General features: G+C 45.8%; 1 protein-coding gene across 2 annotated transcripts in view; it reads right to left on the reverse strand.

Annotated features, from left to right (window-relative positions):
- Positions 1-24,686, reverse strand: part of WDR35 (WD repeat domain 35) — a 105,434-nt gene that overhangs the window by 3,327 nt on the left and 77,421 nt on the right. For both annotated transcript variants that reach the window (XM_056564259.1, XM_056564260.1), the window contains exons 25-26: positions 10,387-10,551; positions 643-783 (exon numbers count right to left, since the gene is read on the reverse strand). In XM_056564259.1, coding sequence (XP_056420234.1) covers positions 643-783; positions 10,387-10,551 — 306 coding nt within the window. The remainder of the gene's footprint in view (positions 1-642; positions 784-10,386; positions 10,552-24,686) is intronic.

Raw genomic sequence — 24,686 nt, forward strand, 5'->3', positions numbered from 1 at the left:
GTTCGGAACAGTTTGTGCCAAACGCTGAGCAGCAGAGCACCCCTTTAAAGGAGTATTCCGGTGAAAAACTTTTTTTTTTTTAAATCAACTGGTGCCAGAAAGTTAAACAGATTTGTAAATTACTTCTATTAAAAAATCTTAATCCTTCCTGTACTTATTAGCTGCTGAATATTACAGCGGAAATTCTTTTCTTTTTGAAACACAGAGCTCTCTGCTGACATCATGAGCACAGTGCTCTCTGCTGACATCTCTGTCCATTTTAGGAAGTGTCCAGAACAGCATATGTTTGCTATGGGGATTTCCTTTTTCTCTGGACAGTTCCTAAAATGGACAGAGATGTCAGCAGAGAGCACTGTGCTCGTGATGTCAGCACAGAGCTCTGTGTTTCACATGGAAAAGAATTTCCACTGCAGTATTCAGCAGCTAATAAGTACAGGAAGGATTAAGATTTTTTAATAGAAGTAATTTACAAATCTGTTTAACTTTCTGGCACCAGTTGATTTATAAAAAAAAAAGTTTTTCACCGGAGTACCCCTTTAATGCAGCTGTCACTATTACTGAAGTAGCCGGATGGCGATTTCTGCTCTTTTTATACATACCCTGCACACACTGTACACGTCTGAGCATGAGATCTTGTCTTACCTCTGTCTGTTTCCCTTTGAGTTTCCCTTTCTGTGTGTTCTTCACATGGGTGTGATACTGCTCCACCAGCAAAGCGGCCAAGACATACAACTTTTTCACACGCAATGGCTTGGTACGCTTCTCAGCTTCCTCATCTGCAATCTGAAGCACCAGAAATGGCAGGTTATTATTCTCTGAAATTAAGCTAATAACTAATTAAACTAATAACAGATACATTAGAGCAGTATTTGCAAACTAAGTTGCCTCCAGCTGTTGAAAAACTACAACTCCCAGCATGCCGGAATCCTGGGAGTTGTAGTTTTGCAACAGCTGGAGGCACCCTGGTTAGGAAAATACTCAGGGCAACAGATGCACTGTGCAAATGCCAAACGCAAGAGGAGGCAGAGGGATTATCATATAGAGGGGCATTTACTAATCTTTTACTATGTAATCTGGTTTTTACCCTGTTTTTTTCTACTTCATTTTTGACTATGTGCGACAAATTTACTAAATTGTTGCACGGCATTAATAAATTTGGCACACATAGGCAAAAGTGGGAGATTTACTTCATGTAGTAGAAAAAATAGTCTGTTCCTTTTTCCAGCTTTCTGAATAGGTTTGGCTGCTGGTTTCCTTCTGGATCTTTTGTTTTTGAGTTTTTTTTTAGCTTTTTCACCACATCTAAATAATTCAATAACTACAGTGGTCCCTCAAGTTACAATATTAATTGGTTCCAGGAAAACCATTGTAAGTTGAAACCATTGTATGTTGAGACCATAACTCTATGGAAACGTGGTAATTGGTTCTAAAGGCACCAAAATGTCATCCAAAATAGGAAAAAGTGACAAAGAAAAATAAGTAGATAACTAATATAGATAAAGCAAATCCTTACATATAAAAGTAAGAAAGATCTGCTGGGAGCTGTAAATCACTGTCTATGTCAGTGTTTCCCAAGCAGGGAGCCTCCAGCTGTTGCAAAACTATAACTCCCAGCATGCCTGGACAGCCAAAGGCTGTCCGGGCATGCTGGGAGTTGTAGTTTTGCAAAAGATGGGGCCACCCTGCTTGGGAAACACTGGTCTATGTAGAGGACAGGAGCTTCTTCAGGGGTCCTGTACAGTACAGGCAATGTCCCAAACAAGTAATGGAGTCGCCCTCACCTGGTGTCCAAAAGAGCAGCTAACCCTGATACAGGTAAAGTGTACAGAACATGTAATACCAGACACCAGTCAGTGCATACACTTCAGTAATACAGGGGTTTTACCAGTGAATGCCCATTTTGATTGGTTGGTTCTTCCAGCCATTGACACGTTTCACAGATCTGGACTGTCTGTAGCATTGTATGTTGAGTCTGGTTGCAACTTATGATGGTCCAGAAAAGACCATTGTATGTTGAAACTATTGTATGTTGAGGCCATTGTAAGTTGAGGGATCACTGTAAATTGTAGTCATGGCTCAGAAGTGGTAAACGGCGTTAAGTGTGTGTGTGTGTTTATTACATTTTTTTAACACAGTTTTTTTCTCCCTAAATGTACTTACACTTTTTTTTTTTGGTTACTTCTTCTACAGATCTGTGTATCCTGTGGACTCCTTCGGATTCGGTGGACTACTTCGACGACCAGCATTTTTCTTTGCTTGATGTTAATAAAATGGTTAACGAGGGCTTGTGGGGGAGTGTTTTTTTGTAATAAATTTTTTTTAAACCTGTTGTGTTTTTTTTAATTTTACTTTACTAGACAGGCTTAGTAGTGGAAGCTGTCTTATAGACTGAGTCCATTACTAAGCCGGGCTTAGCGTTAGCCACAAAAACAGCTAGCGCTAACCCCCAATTATTACCCCGGTACCCAACACCACAGGGGTGCCGGGAAGAGCCGGTACCAACAGGCCCGGAGCGTCAAAAATGGCGCTCCTGGGCCTAGGCGGTAACAGGCTGGCGTTATTTAGGCTGGGGAGGGCCAGTAACAATGGTCCTCGCCCACCCTGGGAACGTCACACTGTTAATGTTTGGTTGGTATTTGGCTGAGAATAAAAATAGGGGGACCCTATGCATTTTTTAAATATATTTAATTATAAAAAAATATATTTAATTATAAAAAAAAAACGCATAGGGTCCCCCCTATTTTCATTCTCAGCCAAATACCAACCAAACAGTAACAGCCTGACGTTCCCAGGGTGGGCGAGGACCATTGTTACTGGCCCTCCCCAGCCTAAATAACGCCAGCCTGTTACCGCCTAGGCCTGTTGGTACCGGCTCTTCCCGACACCCCTGTGTAGTTGGGTACCGGGGTAATAATAGGGGGTTAGCGCTAGCTGTTTTTGTGGCTAACGCTAAGCCCAGGTTAGTAATGGACTCTGTCTATAAGACAGCTTCCACTACTAAGCCTGTCTAGGAAAGTAAGAAAAAAACACAACAGGTTTTCAAAATTTTTTATTACAAAAAACACTCCCCCACAAGCCCTCGTTAACCATTTTATTAAAATCAAACAAAGAAAAACGCTGGTCATCGAAATAGTCCACCGAATCCGAAGGAGTCCACAGGATACACGGATCTGAAATGAGAAGAAAACAAAAAAAAATGGGTTAGTACATTTATTATCACCTGCTCACACATCTCCCGCCCCGCACGACTACAACTGCCAGCATGCCCTTACAGTAAGGACATTCTGGGAGTTGTAGTTGTGTGGTGCAGGAGATGTGTGGGCAAGTGACAAGCTTGTCCCCTGCCCCCAGCTGCAGGACTACAACTCCCAGCATGCCCTTACAGTAAGGTGGGGCGGAGGCCGGGCACAGTGTTTCCCAACCTGGGACTTGTAGTTTTGCAACATCTGGAGGCACCCTGGTTGGGAAACACTGTTTTAGGCCAGTGTTTCCCAACCAGGGTGCCTCCAGATGTTGCAAAACTACAAGCCCCAGCATGCCTGGACTGTCAAAGGCTGTCTAGGCATGCTGGGAGTTGTAGTCTTGCAACATCTGGAGGCAACCTGGTTGGGAAACACTGGCCTAAAACAGTGTTTCCCAACCAAGGTGCCTCCAAATGTTGCAAGACTACAACTCCCAGCATGCCTAGACAGCCTTTGGCTGTCCAGGCATGCTGGGAGTTGTAGTCTTGCAACATCTGGAGGCACCCTGGTTGGGAAACACTGGCCTAAAACAGTGTTTCCCAACCAGGGTGCCTCCAGATATTGCAAGACTACAACTCCCAGCATACCTAGACAGCCTTTGGCTGTCCAGGCATGCTGGGAGTTGTAGTCTTGCAACATCTGGAGGCACCCTGGTTGGGAAACACTGGCCTAAAACAGTGTTTCCCAACCAGGGTGCCTCCAGATGTTGCAAAACTACAACTCCCAGCATGCCTGGACAGCCAAAGGCTGTCCAGGCATGCTGGGAGTTGTAGTCTTGCAACATCTGGAGGCACCCTGGTTGGGAAGCTTGCGCAACTTACCGGCTTCCGTAGGATCCAGCACTGCACGACACTGCCGCGCGACGATCTCCGACAGCGATCGTCGCTGGAGCCTCGGAAGGGTAAGTGAACGTCTTCGCCGGTCCCCTTCAGCTGTTTAGTTTTGCAACAGCTGGAGGACTACAGTTTACAGACCACAAACCAGTGGTCTGCAAACTGTGGCCCTCCAGCTGTTGCAAAACTACAACTCCCAGCATGCTGGGAGTTGTAGTCTTGCAACATCTGGAGGCACCCTGGTTGGGAAACACTGTTTTAGGCCAGTGTTTCCCAACAAGGGTGCCTCCAGCTGTTGCAAAACTACAACTCCCAGCATGCCTGGACAGCCCAAGGGTGTCCAGGCATGCTGGGAGTTGTAGTCTTGCAACATTTGGAGGCACCCTGGTTGGGAAGCTTGCGCAACTTACCGGCTTCCGTAGGATCCAGCGCTGCACGACACTGCCGACAGTGCCGTGCGACGATCTCCGTCAGCGATCGTCGCTGGAGCCTCGGAAGGGTAAGTGAACGTTTTCGCCGGTCCCCTTCAGCTGTTTAGTTTTGCAACAGCTGGAGGACTACAGTTTACAGACCACACACCAGTGGTCTGCAAACTGTGGCCCTCCAGCTGTTGCAAAACTACAACACCCAGCATGCCCTGACAGCCAAAGCCTCCCCGCTACCCCCCCCCCCCCCTTGTCTCCCGCCCGCGCCGCTCAGCTCCCGCTGCTACAAGACTACAACTCCCAGCGTGTCCTCACTGTAAGGGCATGCTGGGACTTGTAGTCTTGCAACAGCAGACAGATGGAAGTTGTGTGGCGCTGGCAGGTGAGAGGGGGGGGATGTAAATCACTGTAGTGTCCCGGTAGCGCCGTGAGGGTAGCGGGGAGAAAGTATGTCGGAGCCCGGGCAGCAGTAGCTTTTCCTGCTCCATGTTGGAGCTGGAGTAAATTTAGTCCATTTTTACGGCCGTTGAGACAGTTTATTGCGCAACTGCGACTGTCTCAGTTAATAAATTCCTGACCACTGCAAGTAAAAACTGAAAACTTGCGTAAATTAAGCGGGGAAAAAATTTTTGACTTTCTTGCTCTTGCTAGGGAAAGTCGCACAATTTATAGGGTAGGCGCAATTGCGACAATTTTGCGCCAAAAATAGTCAGAAAAAAATGACTAAACCCCTTAGTAAATGCCCCTCATAATACAGCTCCTTAAAGGGATACTCCAGTGCCCAGAGTTCAGAACATTTAGTTTTGAAGGCTGGGAGTGCGTTCTGTGGTTGCCCCACAACCTCGTGACATCACACCCTGCACCTCGTGATGTCACGCTCCGCCCCCTCAATGCAAGTCTATGGTAGGAAGTGTGACGGCCTTCACGCCCCCTCCCATAGACTTGCATTGAGGGGGTGGGGCATGGGGCATAACGTCACAGGGGGTGTTTCAACCACCGGGACCCACTCCCAGGGTTCAAAACTAAATGTTCCGAAAGCTGGGGGGTGAAGTACCCCTTTAAGGTGCACATTGCACAGCTCAGTCCACAGTCAAAGGATATTATTTAAACACTTTATATTCCCCCTTTAGAGCCACCCATACCGTCTCTATCACTTTTAACATAGCTGTCTGAGGGTGCCTTTTTTTTTAGTAACATCTTGGGGTACATATTATTTAGCATCCAACTTTTACATCTTTGTTTGCATGCAGTATATATGACATGTTACATTCATACAGAATTTATTTATTGTTACAAATATTTATTGGCTTTCAAGGTTTATTTAAAGGGGTACTCCGCCCCTAGACATCTTATCCCCTATCCAAAGGATAGGGAATAAGATGTCTGATCAGAGGGAGGGGGGTCCAGCCCCTGGGAACCCCCGCAATCTCCAAAGCAGCACCCCAGTAATCCGCTGCACGGAGTGAACTCCACTCCATGCCAGATGAGGGGCGACCACAGCCATCACGCCCACTCCATTCAGTCTATGTAAGGGGGTGAGACGGCTGTGCACTTCTGCTCCACGGCCCCCTCCCATAGACATGAATGGAGGCAGCGTGCCGTGACGTTGCGATCGCGGAAGAATCATGCCAACATTGTTCAGGATGCCGGGGTGCCGGCCTGGTGGTCGTTTGGGGGCCGCTCCCAGCAGTCGGGCCCTAGGAGATCAGACATCTTATCCCCTATCCTTTGGATAGGGTGGATAGGGGATAAGTTGTCTAGGGGTGGAGTACCCCTTATACATTTTTTTCCATTTTTTTAAGAAAGTTCTTTATTCTTTTACATGTGTTAAATAATTAATACTTTATTTAATTTATTTTACTTAAGGACTGTTACTGATTTTTATTTGTATGTAATACAAAGCCAAATAAATATTTACATATTATAAACCCTGGACACCTTGTTAAAGGGAACTTGTTATCAGTTTTATGCTACCTGAATCATGAGCTGTAGTAGTCCAATGAAATTATAGTTTAAAAAGTGTCCGGGGATGGGGTGATCTGTGTTCTAGGCGGCCACAGTCCGCTTCTCCTCGCTCTGTTGCACTTGCTTGTTAGAATTTTGTCTTAACAGAAATAGGAAGAGATCTATCAATCCAGCACAGTAGGGCAGGGAGAAACTGTCTGGGACCACCCCGGAGTTTGAAAGCCTAAGTCCCATCTGGTTTCTAAACTATGACTCTTCTTAGAGTAAGGCCATGTTCACAAGGAGGAAATAGCGGGCTCTAGGACCGCTCAGAAATGGGCCGCCTCTATAGAAGGCAATGCATTTCAGAGCGGATTGCGCCGAAAGAATTAACATGTAAATTCAGAATCAGAATTTCTGCCGCAGATGTTTCCACTATGGGAATTCCACCATTGGGTGAACATGGCCTAAATCATAGCTCACTGTAATATGGTAACCGGTGCCTGGTACATGTTGTCCATAGTTTAGTCAGCATGAAACTGATGACTGGTTCCCTTATAGCCCCCAGGTGCCATATAAACAGATTTGTAAATTACTTCTATTAAAAAATGTTTATCCTTCCAGTACTTTTTAGCAGCTGTATGCTACAGAGGAAATTATTTTTCTTTCTGAATTTCTTTTTTGTCTTGTCCACAGTGCTCTCTGCTGACACCTCTGTCCATGTCAGGAACTGTCCAGAGCAGCATAGGTTTGCTATGGGGATTTTCTCCTGCTCTGGACGGTTCCTGATACGGGCATCAGGTGTCAGCAGAGAGCACTGTGGAACGACAAAAATTTTTTTTCTAAAAGAAAAGAATTTCCTCTGTAGCATACAGCTGCTAAAAAGTACTGGAAGGGTAAACATTTTTTAATAGAAGTAATTTACAAATCTGTTTAACTTTCTGGAACCAGTTGATTAAAAAAAATAAAAATAAAAAATAAAAAATAAATGTTTCCACCAGAGTACCCCTTTAAGGCAGATATCACCCTGTGTAAAGTGCCACTGATCATGGGGCAAACATGCAAATGCGTGTTTCTTGGCAGAGCGGGTGGTATTGACCTGCCGAAAGGTGATCAGCCGATGGCCACAGATCTCACTTTGTAATCGGGGATGTGCGTCCAATGGCTAACTGCGGTAAAGAGCTGCAAAAATGTTCCAATGATCATTCGTGCAACCCTGCCTATCAGATACTGGGCCATATAATAGGCTTGTTATGAGTGCCGATCTATGAGACCAGTGTTCGTATAGAACAGGCATCGAGCCGTGTAATAGGGGGTTACGTAGCTAAGATTAGAGTTATCTCTGATTGTACAGGGGGGCAGCTCTCCATTACGGCTATCCTCCTGGGGGGTAAGCACAGTTTCTGTTCCCACACCATTAATGCAGTGTAAATATACGGCACAGTAAGCTAAAACATTGCTGTCAGTGCCATACATTTATGATGCGGAGAAAGTATGAAATATGAAATGTTCTTTGATAGATAAAATAAATAAAAAAGTTTACAAACTAGTCATTAGTTAGTTTTCATGAATCTCTGTGGACAAACTGTAAGTAACAGAAATAACCAGTAGATGGCAGCACTTGCTCACTTATGGGGTTTATGTACGTTGACTGTAAGACGGTCTCTATCAGTGTCTTGTAAAAGTATGTGCACCTCAATAATCTCAATGCTGACAAATACAGGTAGGGAAGAGAGAGAAGAACAGTTAGAAATAAGATCTATCATCAAGTTAGAACAGTGTTTCTCAACCAGGGTTCCTTCAGCTGTTGCAAAACTACAACTCCCAGCATGCCCGGACAGCCAAAGGCTGTCCGGGCATGCTGGGAGTTGTAGTTTTGCATCTGCTGGAGGCACCCTGGTTGGGAAACACTGAGTTAGACCTTAGTAAATAAGGGCATTTGTAAAGGGACACTGGACAGCATCAACCACTGATAAAACCCTGTAACCCCACCCTACCTTTTCTCTTGGAAGAAGTATGTTTTGTATAAATCTGAAGGGGATTGGTACATTCCAAATTTATTATTTTTTTTCTCTTGAAGATGTTTCCCAGTGTTTTCCAACCAGCCCTGCCTCTACCTCTTGCAAAACTACACCTCCCAGCATGCACGGAGAGCCTTTGGCTGTCTAGGCATTCTGGGAGTGGAAGTTTTGCAACACCTGGAGGCACATTGATCGGGGAACACTGGCCGATCCTTAAAGGGGTACTCCTGTGGAAAACATTTAAATCAACTGGTGCCGGAAAGTTAAACAGATTTGTAAATGACTTCTATTAAAAAATATGTATCCTTCCAGTACTTTTTAGCAGCTGTATGCTACAGAGGAAATTCTTTTCTTTCTGAATTTCTTTTTTGTCTTGTCCACAATGCTCTCTGCCGACACCTCTGTCCATGTCAGAAATCCCCATAGCAAACCTATGCTGCTCTGGACAGTTCCTGACACGGACAGAGGTGTCAGCAGAGAGCACTGTGGACAAGACAAAAAAGAAATTCAAAAAGAAAAGAATTTCCTCTGTAGCATACAGCTGCTAATAAATACTGGAAGGATAAGGATTTTTTTTATAGAAGCAATTTACAAATCTGTTTAAAAAATATATACATTTTCCACCTGAGTACCCCTTTAAGATTTTAGATCAGTGGGGGTCCAACCAGTGTCACATTCCCTTCATTATTTATCAGATGCAGTTCCATACATTTGGTTTATAAAAAAAAAAAGGCCACTAGGGGTCCCCATACCATACTGAAAGACAAAATCCTGAATGACAAAAAGAGAAAAGCACTTGAGCTCACCCCCACGGCCTGACTGTGTGTAAAGCAACACACATATGATGAAGAAAGATATAAGGTTGTCCAGTGCAGATCTCGTGCAAAAATAGTTATTTTATTGTTTAAAAGGCAGAAACAGGAGAGATCTTGTAACGTGTTTCAGGGGAGTTTACTGCACCCTTAATCGTACGATTAAGGGTGCAGTAAACTCACCTGAAACGTGTAACAAGATCTTTCCTGTTTCTGGCTTTTAACCAGTACCTTTCACCAAACTAAACTTTTAATATATTGTTTCTTATGTAATTATAAGACACTTTGTTACTTACTTGCTGTTAAAATTCTCAACCTTTATATGTTTTTAATGTGATTGAAAACACGGCCACTAGGTGGCTCTGTTCTGTTCCCTCACGGAAGTCAAACAGTTAGTTTGGTCTTCACTTGGACTTGCAGAAGTCCAAACTCAGGAAGTGCATGCGGGGCATGGTGAGCCACAGCTTTTGCAGGCTACAGTGATGCCGTCCCTGTTGAGGAACACCCACTTTCTCCTGCTGGGAGCTCACACTATGTGAGCATGGGGAAAGGTAAGATTCAGAGCTTTTTAAAGCTGGACAACCTTATATCTTAGAACATAATCCTGTCCTACAGCATCATCATCATCTTTGTCCCAGCAGAAGCATAGGTAGGGACAAAGTCCAGGAATGAAGGATGGGACTAGCACTCCTCTGTGGTCACTCCTGTCCTGTCCAGAGAGGAGAGGGTTACAGAGCAGCCTGCAGTGATTGGATGAAGAGACCCAGCACTGCACAGCAGACTCAGTTAGGAAGTGAATGCATAGTAAGTGAGGGCGGGTTCAGTGCTTGCCTCGGACATACCCCTTCCTGAGCAGTGGATGTCAGAATGAGTGAGCAGCAGAACAGAGGGATTTGTGAGCCAAAAACAGAAGCTAGATACATAAAAAAAGACATGTAAAGTATCTTCATTACCTACTGAGTAACATATATAAGCATCTTATGTTTCTGTGATATGACAGGTGCACTTTAAATTTAGGAATGTTGTAAAAAAATAAAATACTTCTGTGAGATTCCGGTCACTGTTCTGGAGCCGCTATCGGTGAACTCAGGTTTATACTGGGCCCTCACCTTGAATAGGAGCTTCGCAGCCTCTAGGAAGTGGTTGGCTTTCCGGTAAAGCTCAATAGCATCCAGCGTTTTATCCTTTTCTAGTAAATGAGAGGCGTACTTGGCAAGTAAGGATCCAATTTCTTTCATGTTGTGGCTCTTGGCGAGCTCGACTGCTTTATTCCACTAAAACACAACAACGTTTCATCATTTATGTTAGATTCGGTGGTTGTTTGTAATATAGAAATACATATGATTCAAAAATTTCACAAAAAGGACCAGTACAGGCAGGAGGTGGAGGGGTACAGGAAAAGACAGAAACTTCTTGTATAATGTGACCAAACACTAGGACAGTGTTTCCCAATCAGGGTGCCTCCAGCTGTTGCAAAACTACAACTACCAACATGCCAGGAAAGGTGGCTGTCTAGGCATGCTGGGAGTTGTAGTTTTGCAACAGCTGGAGGCACCCTGGTTGGGAGACACTGCACTAGGAACTAGAAGTAGTAAGGAGGCACGAGGCAGATGATGTCTCTACAGCAGTTATATGAACACATAGATGAGACAGTGGCTTAATATAAGGGGAAGCCAGTGGGGATGTTTGTAGGGCACCCCCACCCCAGTGATGACCTCTTACCAGTATAGAAGCCATATAATGTAAGGATTTTTGGGGGTAGTTTAGGATTGATATACCTTGTGTATTTTGCCTAGAAATGCTGCAAAATTTTGCAAACCACTCAAAATGTTGCGTCTCTCTACGTGACTTACGCTGGCTTTCCCTTTTTGACAGGGTCTATGTTATAAGTTAAATTATGAGTTTCACTGCAAAAAAAAAATTGCATTCTGATGCCACACAGCGGGTGGTTTATTTTCCAGCTTAAATCAAGGGACAGTGTATAATTGGCGCACATGAAATTAAACACACAAGGGGTCCGACTAAGGATAAATTGTAAGCTGGGAAACCCAGTCTATTGATACATAAAACCAGTCTATTGATACATAAAACCAGTCTATAGATACATAAACCCAGTCTATAGATACATACAACCAGTCTATAGATACATAAAACCAGTCTACTGATACATAAAACCAGTCTATAGATACATACAACCAGTCTATAGATACATACAACCAGTCTATAGATACATACAACCAGTCTACTGATAAAACAAGTCTACTAATACCTAAAACCAGTCTATAGATACATAAAACCAGTCTATAGATACATAAAAGCAGTCTACTAATACCTAAAACCAGTCTATAGATACATAAAACCAGTCTACTAATACCTCAAACCAGTCTACTGATACATAAAACCAGTCTACTGATACATAAAACCAGTCTACTGATACATAAAACCAGTCTACTGATACATAAACCAGTCTGTAGATACATAAAACCAGTCTATAGATAGATAAAACCAGTCTATTCAAACATAAAACCAGTCTACTGATACATAAAACCAGTCTACTGATACATAAAACCAGTGTACTGATACCTAAAACCAGTGTATAGATACATAAAACCAGTCTACTGATACCTAAAACCAGTCTACTGATACATAAAACCAGTCTACTGATACATAAACCAGTCTATAGATACATAAACCCAGTCTATAGATACATACAACCAGTCTATAGATACATAAAACCAGTCTACTGAAACCTAAAACCAGTCTATAGATACCTAAAACCAGTCTACTGATACCTAAAACCAGTCTATTGATACATAAAACCAGTCTACTGATACATAAAACCAGTCTACTGATACATAAAACCAGTCTACTGATACATAAAACCAGTCTATAGATACATAAAACCAGTCTATAGATACATAAAACCAGTCTATAGATACATAAAACCAGTCTACTAATACCTAAAACCAGTCTACTGATACATAAAACCAGTCTATAGATACATAAAAACCAGTCTACTAATACCAAAAACCAGTTTACTGATACATAAAACCAGCCTACTGATACCTAAAACCAGTCTATAGATACATAAAACCAGCCTACTGATACATAAAACCAGTCTACTGATACATAAAACCAGTCTATAGATACATAAAACCAGTCTATAGATACATAAAACCAGTCTACTGATACATAAAACCAGTCTATAGATACATAAAACCAGTCTACTGATACATAAAACCAGTCTATAGAAACATAAAACCAGTCTACTGATACATGAAACCAGTCTACTGATACATAAAACCAGTCTACTGATACATAAAACCAGTCTATAGATACATAAAACCAGTCTATAGATACATAAAACCAGTCTACTGATACATAAAACCAGTCTACTGATACATAAAACCAGTCTACTGATACATAAAACCAGTCTATAGAAACATAAAACCAGTCTACTGATACATGAAACCAGTCTATAGATACATAAAACCAGTCTACTGACACATAAAACCATTCTATAGATACATAAAACCAGTCTACTAATACCTCAAACCAGTCTACTGATACATAAAACCAGTCTACTGATACATAAAACCAGTCTGTAGATACATAAAACCAGTCTATAGATACATAAAACCAGTCTATTCAAACAGAAAACCAGTCTACTGATACATAAAACCAGTCTACTGATACATAAAACCAGTCTACTGATATATTAAACCAGTCTACTGATATATTAAACCAGTCTATAGATACATAAAACCAGTCTACTGATACCTAAAACCAGTCTACTGATACCTAAAACCAGTCTATTCATACATAAACCAGTCTACTGATATATAAAACCAGTCTATAGATATACATAAAACCAGTCTATTCATACATAAAACCAGTCTATAGATACATAAAACCAGTCTACTGATAGCGTTAGCAACATACGCAGAGCACAAAGAACTGAGTAAAAATTCCCACTTTATTTTCTCGCGGTTCTGCTGCAGTTAACCCCTTAAGAGGGTTCTCCAGGACTGTTATGCTAGTCTGTCCTTAGGGTAGACAATCAATATCTGACTAGACTGGGCCGCGTCCTGGCAAACCCTGTTGATCAGCTAAATGAATGGCCTTTGTACAGTGTGCGCTGCAACCTCTTCCCTTCCTACTAGGCACAATGCAGACTGGGTAGTGGATGTAGCTTGTATTGCAGATCATCCCTTTCCTTTCAATGGGCCAGCAATACCAGGTCCAGCCAGTGCTGAGTGTACGGAGCTGGGACTTGTAGGATGTGACGGGGCTGCAGCACACGCTCGAGCACAGCATGCCTTCAATCAGCTGATCTGTGGAGGTGCTGAAAGCCGGACCCTACTGATAATATATCCATGGCCTATCATGGAGAGGAGAAACCTGGTGAAACCCTACAAACCCTGTCATTTGAATAAACGTTTGACAGGTTGGTCAGACATGTCAAAGGTTTAGATCACACCTGGTGCCAGTCCTGAGACCCACTGCAATCACTAGTTCTAACCCTGTGAAGTGTGCGACAGTGCACACAACCCCGGCTGGCTGTTTCATCCGACACATTCACTACATTAGAGTCTATAGGAATGAGTCAGGTTTGAGTGACACCCAGGGAGTGAGGCGCGCGCTGCAGGTCCAAGGAATAAAACCTGAATCAATGCACTTTTGACAAGTCTGGAACACAACAAACGTTATTCCAAATGACAATAATGGTTTAAAGGGGTACTTCGCTGCTCAGCGTTCAGAACAAACTGCTCCGAATGCTTAGAGCTGGCGCCGGGAACTCGTGGCGTCGTGGCCCTGCCCCCTTGTGATGTCACACCCCGCCCCTTCGATGCAAGTCTATGGGAGGGGGCGTGTCGGTTGCCACGCCCCCTCCCACAGACCTGCATTGAGGGGGTGGGACTGTGACGTCACGAGTCCCCAACACTGGATCTAGGGGTTCGGAACATTTTGTTTCAAACGCTGATCAGCGGAGTACCCCTTTAAAGGGTAAACTAATAGAGAGGGGGTCCGCTCATTGGATGTTCCCTGTATTACTACAGCTGTGAGAGCCATGGAGCTGAGGCCTCCATTCAAAAAGTACCTTGTCCTGAAGGTTAAGAGCATAAAAAAATTATCCTTAAAGGGGTACTCCACTGGAAAACTTTTTTACATCAACTGGTACCAAAAAGTTAAACAAAAGTGTAAATTACTTCTGTTATAAAATCTTAATCCTTCCAGTACTTATCAGCTGCTGTTATGATGCACAGGAAGTTTTTTTCTTTTTGAATTTCCTTTGTCTGACCACAGTGCTCTCTGCTGACCCCTCTGTCCATTTTAGGAACTGTCCAGAGTAGCATAGGTTTTTTTATGGGAATTTGCTTCTACTCTGGACAGTCCCTAAAATGGACAGAGTGTCAGCAGAGAGCACTGTGGTCAGACAAAAAGGAAATTCAAAAAGAAAAGAACTTTCTGTGGATAATAACAGCAGCTGATAAGTACTGGAAGGATTAAGATTTTTTAATAGAAGTAATTTTCAAATCTGCTTAACTTTCTGGCACCAGTAGATTTAAAAAAGTTTTCCAGTGGAGTACCCCTTTAAAGGGGTACTCTGGTGGAAAACAATTATTTTTTTTTTAAATTAACTGGTGCCAGAAAGTTAAACAGATTTGTAAATTACTTCTATTAAAAAAAATCTTAATCCTTTCAGTACTTTTTAGCAGCTGTTTGCTACAGAGGAAAATCTTTATTTTTTTAATTTCTTTTTTGTGTTGTCCACAGTGCTCTCTGGTGACACTTGATGCCCGTATCAGGAACTGTCCAGAGCAGGAGAAAATCCCCATAGCAAACCTATGCTACTCTGGACAGTTCCTGACACGGACAGAGGTGTCAGCAGAGAGCACTTCCTATGGAACACAGCAGCTGTTGGGTGTGTCTCACTTCCAGAGTTGTCCAGAGAGAGAGGAGAGAAGGAGTTTTTTCCAGCAACCTTTTCCCCAGGAGGGTGTCAGACTCCTGGGAAGAGCCTCCTGCTATGGACCCACGGCCTTCCACCTCCCGTACTAGGCCGGCGGGGGGTGGGAGTGAGAGAGTTACGGCCGATTCCAAGGACGGGGTCAGAAGATCCAGCAGGCTCCGCAGTAATGTGGAGCCCACTCCCCCGTCCATCGCTGGAAACCGCAAGGCATACGGTAGGAAGATAACTGTTGTGTCTTCAGGGACTGTTTCTAATGTTACGGAACCCCAGCAATGGGGGGTGAAGGGACCCAGGGAGTCGCTTGCCACGTTTGGATCCCGCATGCAGGCAAAGCTGGTGGAATACGAACAGCTGGGAAAGAAGCTGAAAGTGTTAAGGGAGGATCTGAAGTTTGCCCGCTACCAGACAGATAACTCTGCCAAGGCTATGAGGGCTAAGTTTGCTGCTAGAGTGTGCGAGCTGAAGGCAGAGGAGCAGGAGGTGGTGAGAGCCCGAATGCAGATCATAGAGGGAGCGGGTATGTTTAAAGAAAAATTAAAAAACGAGGACCGCTATAAAATCATGCGGACCCCTGTGAAGGAGGAAGAGGATAGTCAGGGGGAGGAAGAACACCTGTGTGATACAGAGGAGAAGATGGAGGAAGGTGGTGAGGGAGATGGCGGCAGTGAGGGTGATGAGAGTGAGGGGGATGTGTGTGATACCCCGTGTACCCCTAAGACCTCTGTCACCCCAAGTGCAGAATATATTAACCCTGCTCAAGTCGCCTTACCAACCACCTCAGAGGAAAGCGACAGTAGTGATGGTGGTGACAGCGGCCCAGTCGGTGGGGGGCTCCTGCGGGCCATAGTGATGCAGGAGTCACCCACCCGTCTGGAAAATTTCAGTTTTGGCCAGGACCTGGGCCCTGAGGAGAATAAAAGGAAGAAAAAGAACAGGAGGAAGAAAAAGGCTGAGGAGCAAGTCATGTTTGTTTTCTCCCCTATCCAGCAGTCTGGGCCACCTGAGAAGTTGGTTCAGACTGCTGGGCCCCCCACCCTGCCAGATCCAGTTTCTGCTGTGGAACGGGACCAGCACGGGGGGTACAGTGCTGCATCCAACATGGCCGTGGGTGCTACAGTCACGCATCCTGCTGGTAGGGAAGAGCAGGATGGGTTAATGGTGGGTGTCCCTGGCATTGTTATCAGCTCTGCAGGGCACTCCCCTGAGAGGGGGGGGAGTGTCCAGGCACCGGGACCCGCTGCTGATCCCGTGCAGTCAGGCGCAGTGTGTGGCATGGACGCTGTAGGGATTTCCCCTGTGAGGGAGGAGGGTCCCTGCAAGTCAGTGGCAGGTGGAGGGGCAGAGGTGCGCTTGGAGGGGCAGCCTCGGCCTCGGGATGTGATGTCTGCGGTGACATCCCACATGGAGGAGGAATCAGCATCGCCGACAGAGATCCAGCTAAAGCATGTCCTGGCCAGCCCAGAGGTAGTGGGTGAAGCAGCGGCTGATCCCAAAAACACTGCTAATAAAACCAAAAGCAATGTCACTACAAGGTGTGTGAATGATGGGAGTAGTAGTGCTGTGGATGAAAGGAGTGTATGTGGGAGTGATGGTGGAGTGAATGTGAGGAGTGGTAATGGAGTGAATAGGAGGAGTGGTAGTGGTGCAGATGGGAGGAGTGGTAGTGGAGTGAATGGGCGGGGTGGCAGTGATGCAGATGGGAGGAGTGGTAGTGGAGTGAGTGGTGGTGGTGGATTGAATGGGAGGAGTGGTGGTGGTGGTGCGGATGGGAGGAGTGGTAGTGGAGTGAATGGGCGGGGTGGTAGTGGAATGAGTGGGAGTGGTGCAGATGGGAGGAGTGATAGTGGAGTGAATGAGAGGAGTAGTAGTGGTGTGTATAATAGTGACGTTTGTGGCAGTGCAGGTGGTTTAGGTGGGGCCGTAGGGACAGGGTCTGGTCCGGCTGCCCCCTCGGTCGCCAGGAGTTATGCCAGCGTGGCGGCCGGGGGTTCAGTGGGATCTTTACCTCCTGTATCTGGTGACGGTCAGTTGCAACGGCGCCTCCTGGAGGCACTAAAGAGAGGAGAAAGGACGCTCCAGGTAGAGGGAAAGGAGATGGACCTATCTTTCTGGGTGGAGAGACATGGTCTGGGAGCATTCCGACAGAGAAATGGGGAGACTGTATGGTCCCTCCAGACACCCGGGCAGGAGGTAGGTCGCAGGAATGTGGCCCGTCTGGTCTGGAAAGGCGAAGATGCGTGCCCCCAAAGGGGCAAAGTGGTGGAGCTTCTCTTCCAGATGGGTTTCAGGGCTAGGGACATCTTTGCCCTGATCCACCCTTTCGGCTCCTCTGAGTTTGACGTCAGCTTTGTTAGGCCGGAGGGACTAGATCTCTTCTGGTCTAATTATGAGCTGGTGAAAAACGAGCCCGGATGGCGAGATTTCGCTGTAAAAGCGGTATCTCGCCAGAGTATGGTAAAGAAAGTGACCGTTTTGACCCGTAACGAGTCACTTTCTTGTTATGACATTATGACCTGGCTGGGCAGGTACGGGGAGGTGACGGACATCCCCCGGAAAAACTTTGATGAGCACAATATATGGTCTGGGGCCTGGACGTTTTCCGTCCGTCTCAGGCGTTCCGGGAACACTGTCACCCACATTCCTTCGGCCGCCTTCCTGGGACGCGACAGAATTCAGATCTTCTACCAGGGGCAGCCGAAGCTGTGTCACAGGTGTGGTGACCCAAACCACTTTAGTGCCAACTGCACTCAGCAGATATGCGCCCTCTGCTGTGGGGTGGGTCACCTGGCGGCCACCTGTGGGCAGATTCGGTGTAACTTGTGTGGTGACTTAGGTCACCCGTTCAGCCGGTGTCCGCGCTCGTTCTCTAATGCTGTGACCGCCCCGTCTGGGGAAAGCCTAACAGTTGCCCCAGCGGGGGAGGGGACCAGTGGAGGAGAGGGGGCACCAAAGCCAGTGAAGGAAAAACATAAGACCCCCTCTATGCGGAGGCGAGAGGAGAAGCGCAGGTTGGAGAGGGCCCTTGAGAATGCCCAGGTGCCAGGGGTAGCTCGGGGTCCCACTCCAGACACTGGCTCAGAAGGAGGTCAGAATAACTCTGAGGCTTTGGGTGAGGCCAAACTGGACGAGGAGATAGGGAGACTGCGTAGGGAAGAAGGTCAAGATGCTCCTTCCTCCAGTCATACCTCTGAATCCGAAACTGTGGATGAGGAGGAGGAGGAGGGGCAGACAGTAAATGGTGGCCAGAAAAAGAAGAGGAGGAAGAAGTGTAAGAGTAAGGTGGCGCCGTCCTCCTCTTCAATTGTAGCCTCAGACCATAGAAGGAACAACTCAGTCTCTGACCCTCTGATCGTCCTTTCGAATCGATATGAGGCCCTCGGGGATACCATCTCCCCTCCTCTTCTCGAGGGTCAGGAGGCAGTGCGGCCTCCAGGAGGTACCGAGCCTCCTTCCTCTGGGGTAGTTTCCTCAGGGGGAGAGGTAGCACCAGGTGCCGGAGGTAAAGATCCTGGGATGGATATGTCCCAGAGTTTAAAAAGAAGTAAAGGGTCTTCCTCTGATTCCGATGGGGGTGGAGGGAAGGAGAGGAAGAAGGTTTAAGGGGTGAGGCCATCTAACTCAATCACCCATGATGGCGGCACTCACCCCACTGACGCTGGCATCTATTAACTGTGCCAGTATAAAGTCAGATACGGCTAGATTTGCAGCCTTTGATTTTCTCGGCCGTGTTGAAGCCGACATTTTCTTTTTACAAGAGACCAGGTTGTCAGATCTTGCCTCTCTGGCAAAAGCCAGGAGAGAGTGGAGGCGCGGTCCCTCCCACTGGTCTCTTGCGGCTGAGCCGTATAGTGGGGTGGCGGTCTTTTTTTCCGCTCCTGTTGAATGCAGACGGGTTATTGAGCTAGAAATGGGGAGGTGCCTGATCATTGATGTCTTCATGAAGGGACAAGAGCTCCGGCTCATTAACATCTACGCCCCGCAAACTAAGCGGGGCCGTAAAGATCTCTTTATGAGGATTAAGCCCTTTCTTTTTACGAGTCGGCAGGTGATCTTTGGAGGGGACTTCAATAATGTCACGAGGTCCCAGGATAGGAGAGGCTCCAATGGTCCACTGACTTGCGATAGTGTGGCACTAATTAGCATAACTAGAGAAGCTCGCCTAGAGGACGCCCACATCCGGAGCCCCTCGGGCCACGCGGGTTTCACCTATCATCAAGGTAGCCGCAGGTCTAGAATAGACAGGTTTTATTTAAAGGAGGAAGCTGTCTCTTCCGCAGTGTCCGTGGTTGAGGTGGAGTTCTCCGATCACTGTATGATTTTGTTTTCCCTGAATGTTTCAGAGACCCCCCCGGATGGGTAAAGGTTATTGGAAGCTGAATTCGTCCCTCCTGGTGGAAGCGGAGGTAAGACAGTCCTTTGAGGATTTTCTTCAGAGTCAGGTACCTTTACTGGATCTTTGTAGTAATAAGCTGGAGTGGTGGGAGATATTCAAGAAGCGGGTTGCGGGGTTCTTCCGCCAGCTCTCGAGCCTCAGGTCCCTGAACAGGTATCGCTTGTATCAGGGTCTGAGGAGGAAACTCGAGCTTCTTGTCTCGACTGGAGGTAGCCGAGAGGATATCTCCAGAGTGAAATCCTTGCTGATGAGGTGTCAGTACGATAGGCACGCATCTTTGGTTTTTGAGAGGGATTTCGGGAAGTACCGCTCGCCCGACCCTTACAGAAACTGTAAGATGTCAGTGAGCAGTAAAGTCATTTCAGGACTGATCGATAGTACAGGATCTCTGAATCGGTCCAGATCGGGGATCTTGGAGGTCGTCAGATCCTTCTACTCGCACCTCTTGGGAAGGAAGGATCTAGATCAAGACGGGATGTCGGTTTTCCTGGCTGAAACCTTTCCTGAGCCAGGGGTAGACCCCTCTCTTGATGTTTTGGCAGAAGAAATCAGGGAAGAGGAAGTGAGACTGGCGATCGAGGGGCTTGCCCCTAAGAAGTCGCCAGGTCCGGATGGCTTAACATCCGAGTGGTACAAGACCTTTAAGGAGTCTTTAGCTCCCCTCTTGACTGAGGTATTCAATGAGTGTCTCTCCTCGGGCACTCTGCCGAAGTCAATGAGGAGGTCAGCCCTGATTCTCCTGTCAAAGGGTAAAGATCCTAGCCGGATTGAGAATTGGAGGCCCATAGCTCTTCTCAATACGGACAGGAAGCTTCTGGCCAAGATACTGTTTAATCGGCTGGTGAAGTTTGCACCCCGGCTCCTTTCGGGGGCCCAGCACTGCTCTGTTCCAGGCCGAGGCACCTTAAGTGCTGTCCTCAGTGTCAGGGAGGCAGTGGAGCGGAGTAGTGCGGGTCTCTGGAAGGGGTACATGCTGTCCTTGGATCAGGCCAAAGCATTTGATCGGGTGAACCATGACTACCTCTGGTCCGTCCTACTGAGATATGGCTTACCAAGTACTTTTGTTAATTGGCTTAAGATCTTGTATGCAGGGGCAGAGAGTTTCCCGCTTGTGAACGGTTGGTCTGGCCGCTCTTTTGAGGTGGGGTCCGGAGTCCGTCAGGGTTGTCCTTTGAGCCCGCTTTTATACGTGTTTGCGATCGATCCCTTCATCCGGAGGGTAGATTGTGGGCCGTTGGCGGGAGTCGGGATGAGTCTGGCGGAGCTGGATGTCGCCCAGAGAGTGGTGGCATACGCTGATGATGTCACCATTTTCGTGTCCTCGAGAGAGGAGGTCGATGTGGTGATGTCAGAAGTGGACCGCTACTCTGAGGCATCCGGGTCTAAGATCAACCGGGATAAGTGTGAGAGTCTCTGGCTGGGAGGGGGAGATCCCACGTTTGATCTCCCGGACACCCTTCCAGGGCCCCAAGAGTCAGCAAAAGTTTTGGGCATCACTTTCGGCCAGGATGATTATCCCACCAAAAACTGGGATGGTAAGCTCCAGGATGCCGCTCAGAAGGTGGACCAATGGAAGGGTTGGTCTATGACCCTCAGGGAAAGGGTACACCTGATCAAATCGTACCTGCTCCCCTTGTTTATCTATCTGGGCAGCGTATGTATCTTACCAGAGGCTTACTACACTAGGATCTACAGCCTGTTTTTCCAACTGTTATGGGGGAACAGGATGAACCTAGTCAAGAGGGAGGTTACGTACCGCACGAGGAGACTAGGGGGTTTATCTATGGTAAATCCTGTGGTGTTCTTAACAAACACCTTCTTGAAAGCCAACATTGCAAACCTCTGGAAAGAGAGGGCTCCTCCGTGGGTAATCTCCTGCAGGGAATGGTTTCGGCCTTTCTTCCAGGAATGGGAGACAGGAGGGCAAGTGAAGGACCTCCGTACGCCACACGGATATCTTCCGGCTTATGCTACCCCGACTCTGAAGGCGATACGTCGGTGGGGTCTGGGAGTGTGGGAGATCAGGACCCAGTCAAGGCAGTTCCTTGACAAACGGGTTCTGTTGACCCACTTCCAGAAGCCTCTGGCGCTCAGGGACTGCCCAGGTCGGGATCTGAGGGTGGGGTTGTACCTTTTAAACATGAAAAGGATCCCCCAGAAGTTTTGGGACTTGGCCTGGCGCTGCTTTCAGGGGAAGCTATATGTGAGGGACAATTTGAAGTGTAGGAGCTCTGATGACCGGGGATGTCCCAGAGAAGAGTGCGAGGACATGCTGGAAAGCATGGACCACTTCCTGCTTCATTGTCCCTTTAATATAGGGGTCTACAACCGGGTGGGTGCTTCCATTGGCTGGAGTCAGCTTGCCGGCCTTACCTATCCGGAGTGGGCTTATGGGGCATTCAGGAACCTGGGTGGCCGAGACCGGGGCACTTTATTTGTAGTCAGCTTAGTAGTTAGGTACTACACGTGGAACGCACGGTGTCTAGTATCTACACAGCGGAAAGTCCTCTCCGAGGTGGAGGTCTGTAGGAACATCACCGGTGACCTCGGGAAGATCAGGTCTTTGGAGTATGGCAGTCTTGGTACCAGCAGGGCTTCTCTCCTGTGGAGAGGTTTTTCATTTGATGTGCCCTAGGTACTAGACCTCTTGGGTAGAGTACCTTTATTTTGGTTAGGGGCAGTGTTATAGGGGTAGAGATAGGGTGAGTGCAGGGTCAGTTTGTTGAAGGGATAACAGTAGGGTGAGTCGTAGGGAAAAGTTAGTGGAGAGAGTTTATAAAGTAACATCAGGATTGCCATCCTTCTTCCTGGTGGTGGGCTATGCATGTACACCCTAGTCTTTTTGTTTTGTTTTCAGAATATGGATTGCGTAAAGGGCTTACAGGCGACCGAACTTGGGCCTAAGTTGGGTTGTATTGTTTTGTATATGTTATGTTATGAAGTTGTATTTGTATAGTTGGTTTTGGGTATAGATTAGGTTGGGTGGGGGAATTGGTGGGTTGGTGGATGTTTGGAGGGACTGGCATGGGTCAGTTGTGGACTGGACTCGATATCCATGGACTATGGACTCTGACCCATGTCAATGTGGGTGGTTGTGTGGGTAATGGGTTAGTCTAGTGTAGGATGTCATGTGTTTTGTAGGTGTATATTTTGGTTTGTTGGTGTATATAGTTTATGTATGTATTTGCATTTAGGTTATGTATTTGTGTTTTTATATTCGTATTGTATATATTATTATATAGTATGGATTGGTTATCTTATTTGAGGGGATGGGGATAGGCAGTCGGATCAGATTTAGTTAGCATTTTTATATTACTTTAATTTAATATTGGTTGTATTATGGTAGTGTAGATTAAAAAAAGGGTATGTATGTGTATGTATGTATGTGTATATGTATATATATATATATATATATATATATATGTATATATATATGTATATATGTGTATATATGTGAGGGAAAAAATTTAATTTTAGTAAAAAAATAAAAAATAAAAATAAAAAAAATATATATATAAAAAAACATATATATAAAAAAAAAAAAGGGGGGGGGTTGTGGTGGTGGTGGGGGTTTTGGGGTGGGTTAGTTGTGAATGTAATGTGTGGTTGAGTTTTACCAAGTCTGGTTGTTTTTTTAGTTAAAGCTAAGTAAAGCTATTTTTATGTTTATGTAAAGAATGTGTGGGTATGTGTGTGTGATAGTATTTTTGATAATTTATATGTAGGTATAATGTTATGTGTTTAGTTAGTTTAGTTAAGTTGGGCTGGCCAGTTAGGCAGGTTTTGTTGTGTTGTGTTTTGTTAATGCTAGTTAAGCCTGTTTTTCTGTTTTGTTAAGTTTTTATATATTTATAATAAAAAGAGCGTCAGCAGAGAGCACTGTGGACAACACAAAAAATAAGTTCCTCTGTAGCATACAGCTGCTAAAAAGTACCAAAAGGATTAAGATTTTTTAATAGAAGTAATTTACAAATCTGTTTAACTTTCTGGCAACAGTTCATTTAAAAAAAAAAAAATGTTTTCCACCGGAGTACCCCTTAAAGGATTATTTTTTTTATGCCCTTAACCTTCAGGACAAGGCACTTGTTGAATTGAGGCCTCAGGTCCATGGCTCTCACAGCTGTAGTAATACAGGGAACATACAATGAGCCGACCCCCTCTCTATTAGTTTATCCTACATTATTAGGTCAGAACCAGTGGTCTATTGCAAGATTAAAATCTAAGAAAACTTTCCTCAACCCTGTCTGCACTGCGGGGAGTAATGGCTCGGCTCACAAGACGACTGCCTCCTGTATAATGGTTAGAGTTACGCCTTAAAAAAGAAGAAAACAGATTCTAGGACACATGGAAAGAACGTGACATCAGTTACAATCCTCAGGTTGTTATAAATGAAGAGATCACTTATTTCTATAGAATAGCAGCTGTTCTGCCATACCCAGGCCTGCAGGACGAAACACAGAAGAAATGCCAGGCATGCAGAGTATTGCTAACATATATAGTGACAGGTCGCCATGTGCAAACACTTTAACCTTTCACCCCCGGTGTTTGCAAACAATGCTAGAGATACAGGGCATATAGCACTATGATGTCAGATTCATGTCAGACGGTCTAGAATGCAGGTTAGAAAAGCCATTGGGTTGGGCACAACCTTCTTGCATTTTGTTTCTACGAAACCAGGTAAAGATTAAAACAGCGCCGAGCCGACCAGATGGACACTGGATATTGGCCAACATCTAACGACAACAAAGAGTCAACACATATACGTAGTTATTAGCCACCATCAAAGCCAGTTGTGATGTCGATAGTGAAGTACAGGGCTTTGGATCCGCACAAGTTCTTTATAACATCACTGCACCTAACAGAAGTCATAAGAGGGACTGCAGATTCTATCAGAAATACAGCCTCAGGCTTTGGGCCTGTAACTTTAAAGGGGTAATCCGGCCCTAATACATCACCGTCAGGCCCCCTCCCATAGGCTTGCATTGAGGGGGCGGGGCAGGATTTCACACGGGGACGGAGTCCGCACGTCACAATACTCCTGC

The sequence above is a fragment of the Hyla sarda genome, chromosome 3 (assembly GCF_029499605.1).
Source record: "Hyla sarda isolate aHylSar1 chromosome 3, aHylSar1.hap1, whole genome shotgun sequence".
In the NCBI taxonomy this organism is placed as follows: Eukaryota; Metazoa; Chordata; class Amphibia; order Anura; family Hylidae; genus Hyla; species Hyla sarda.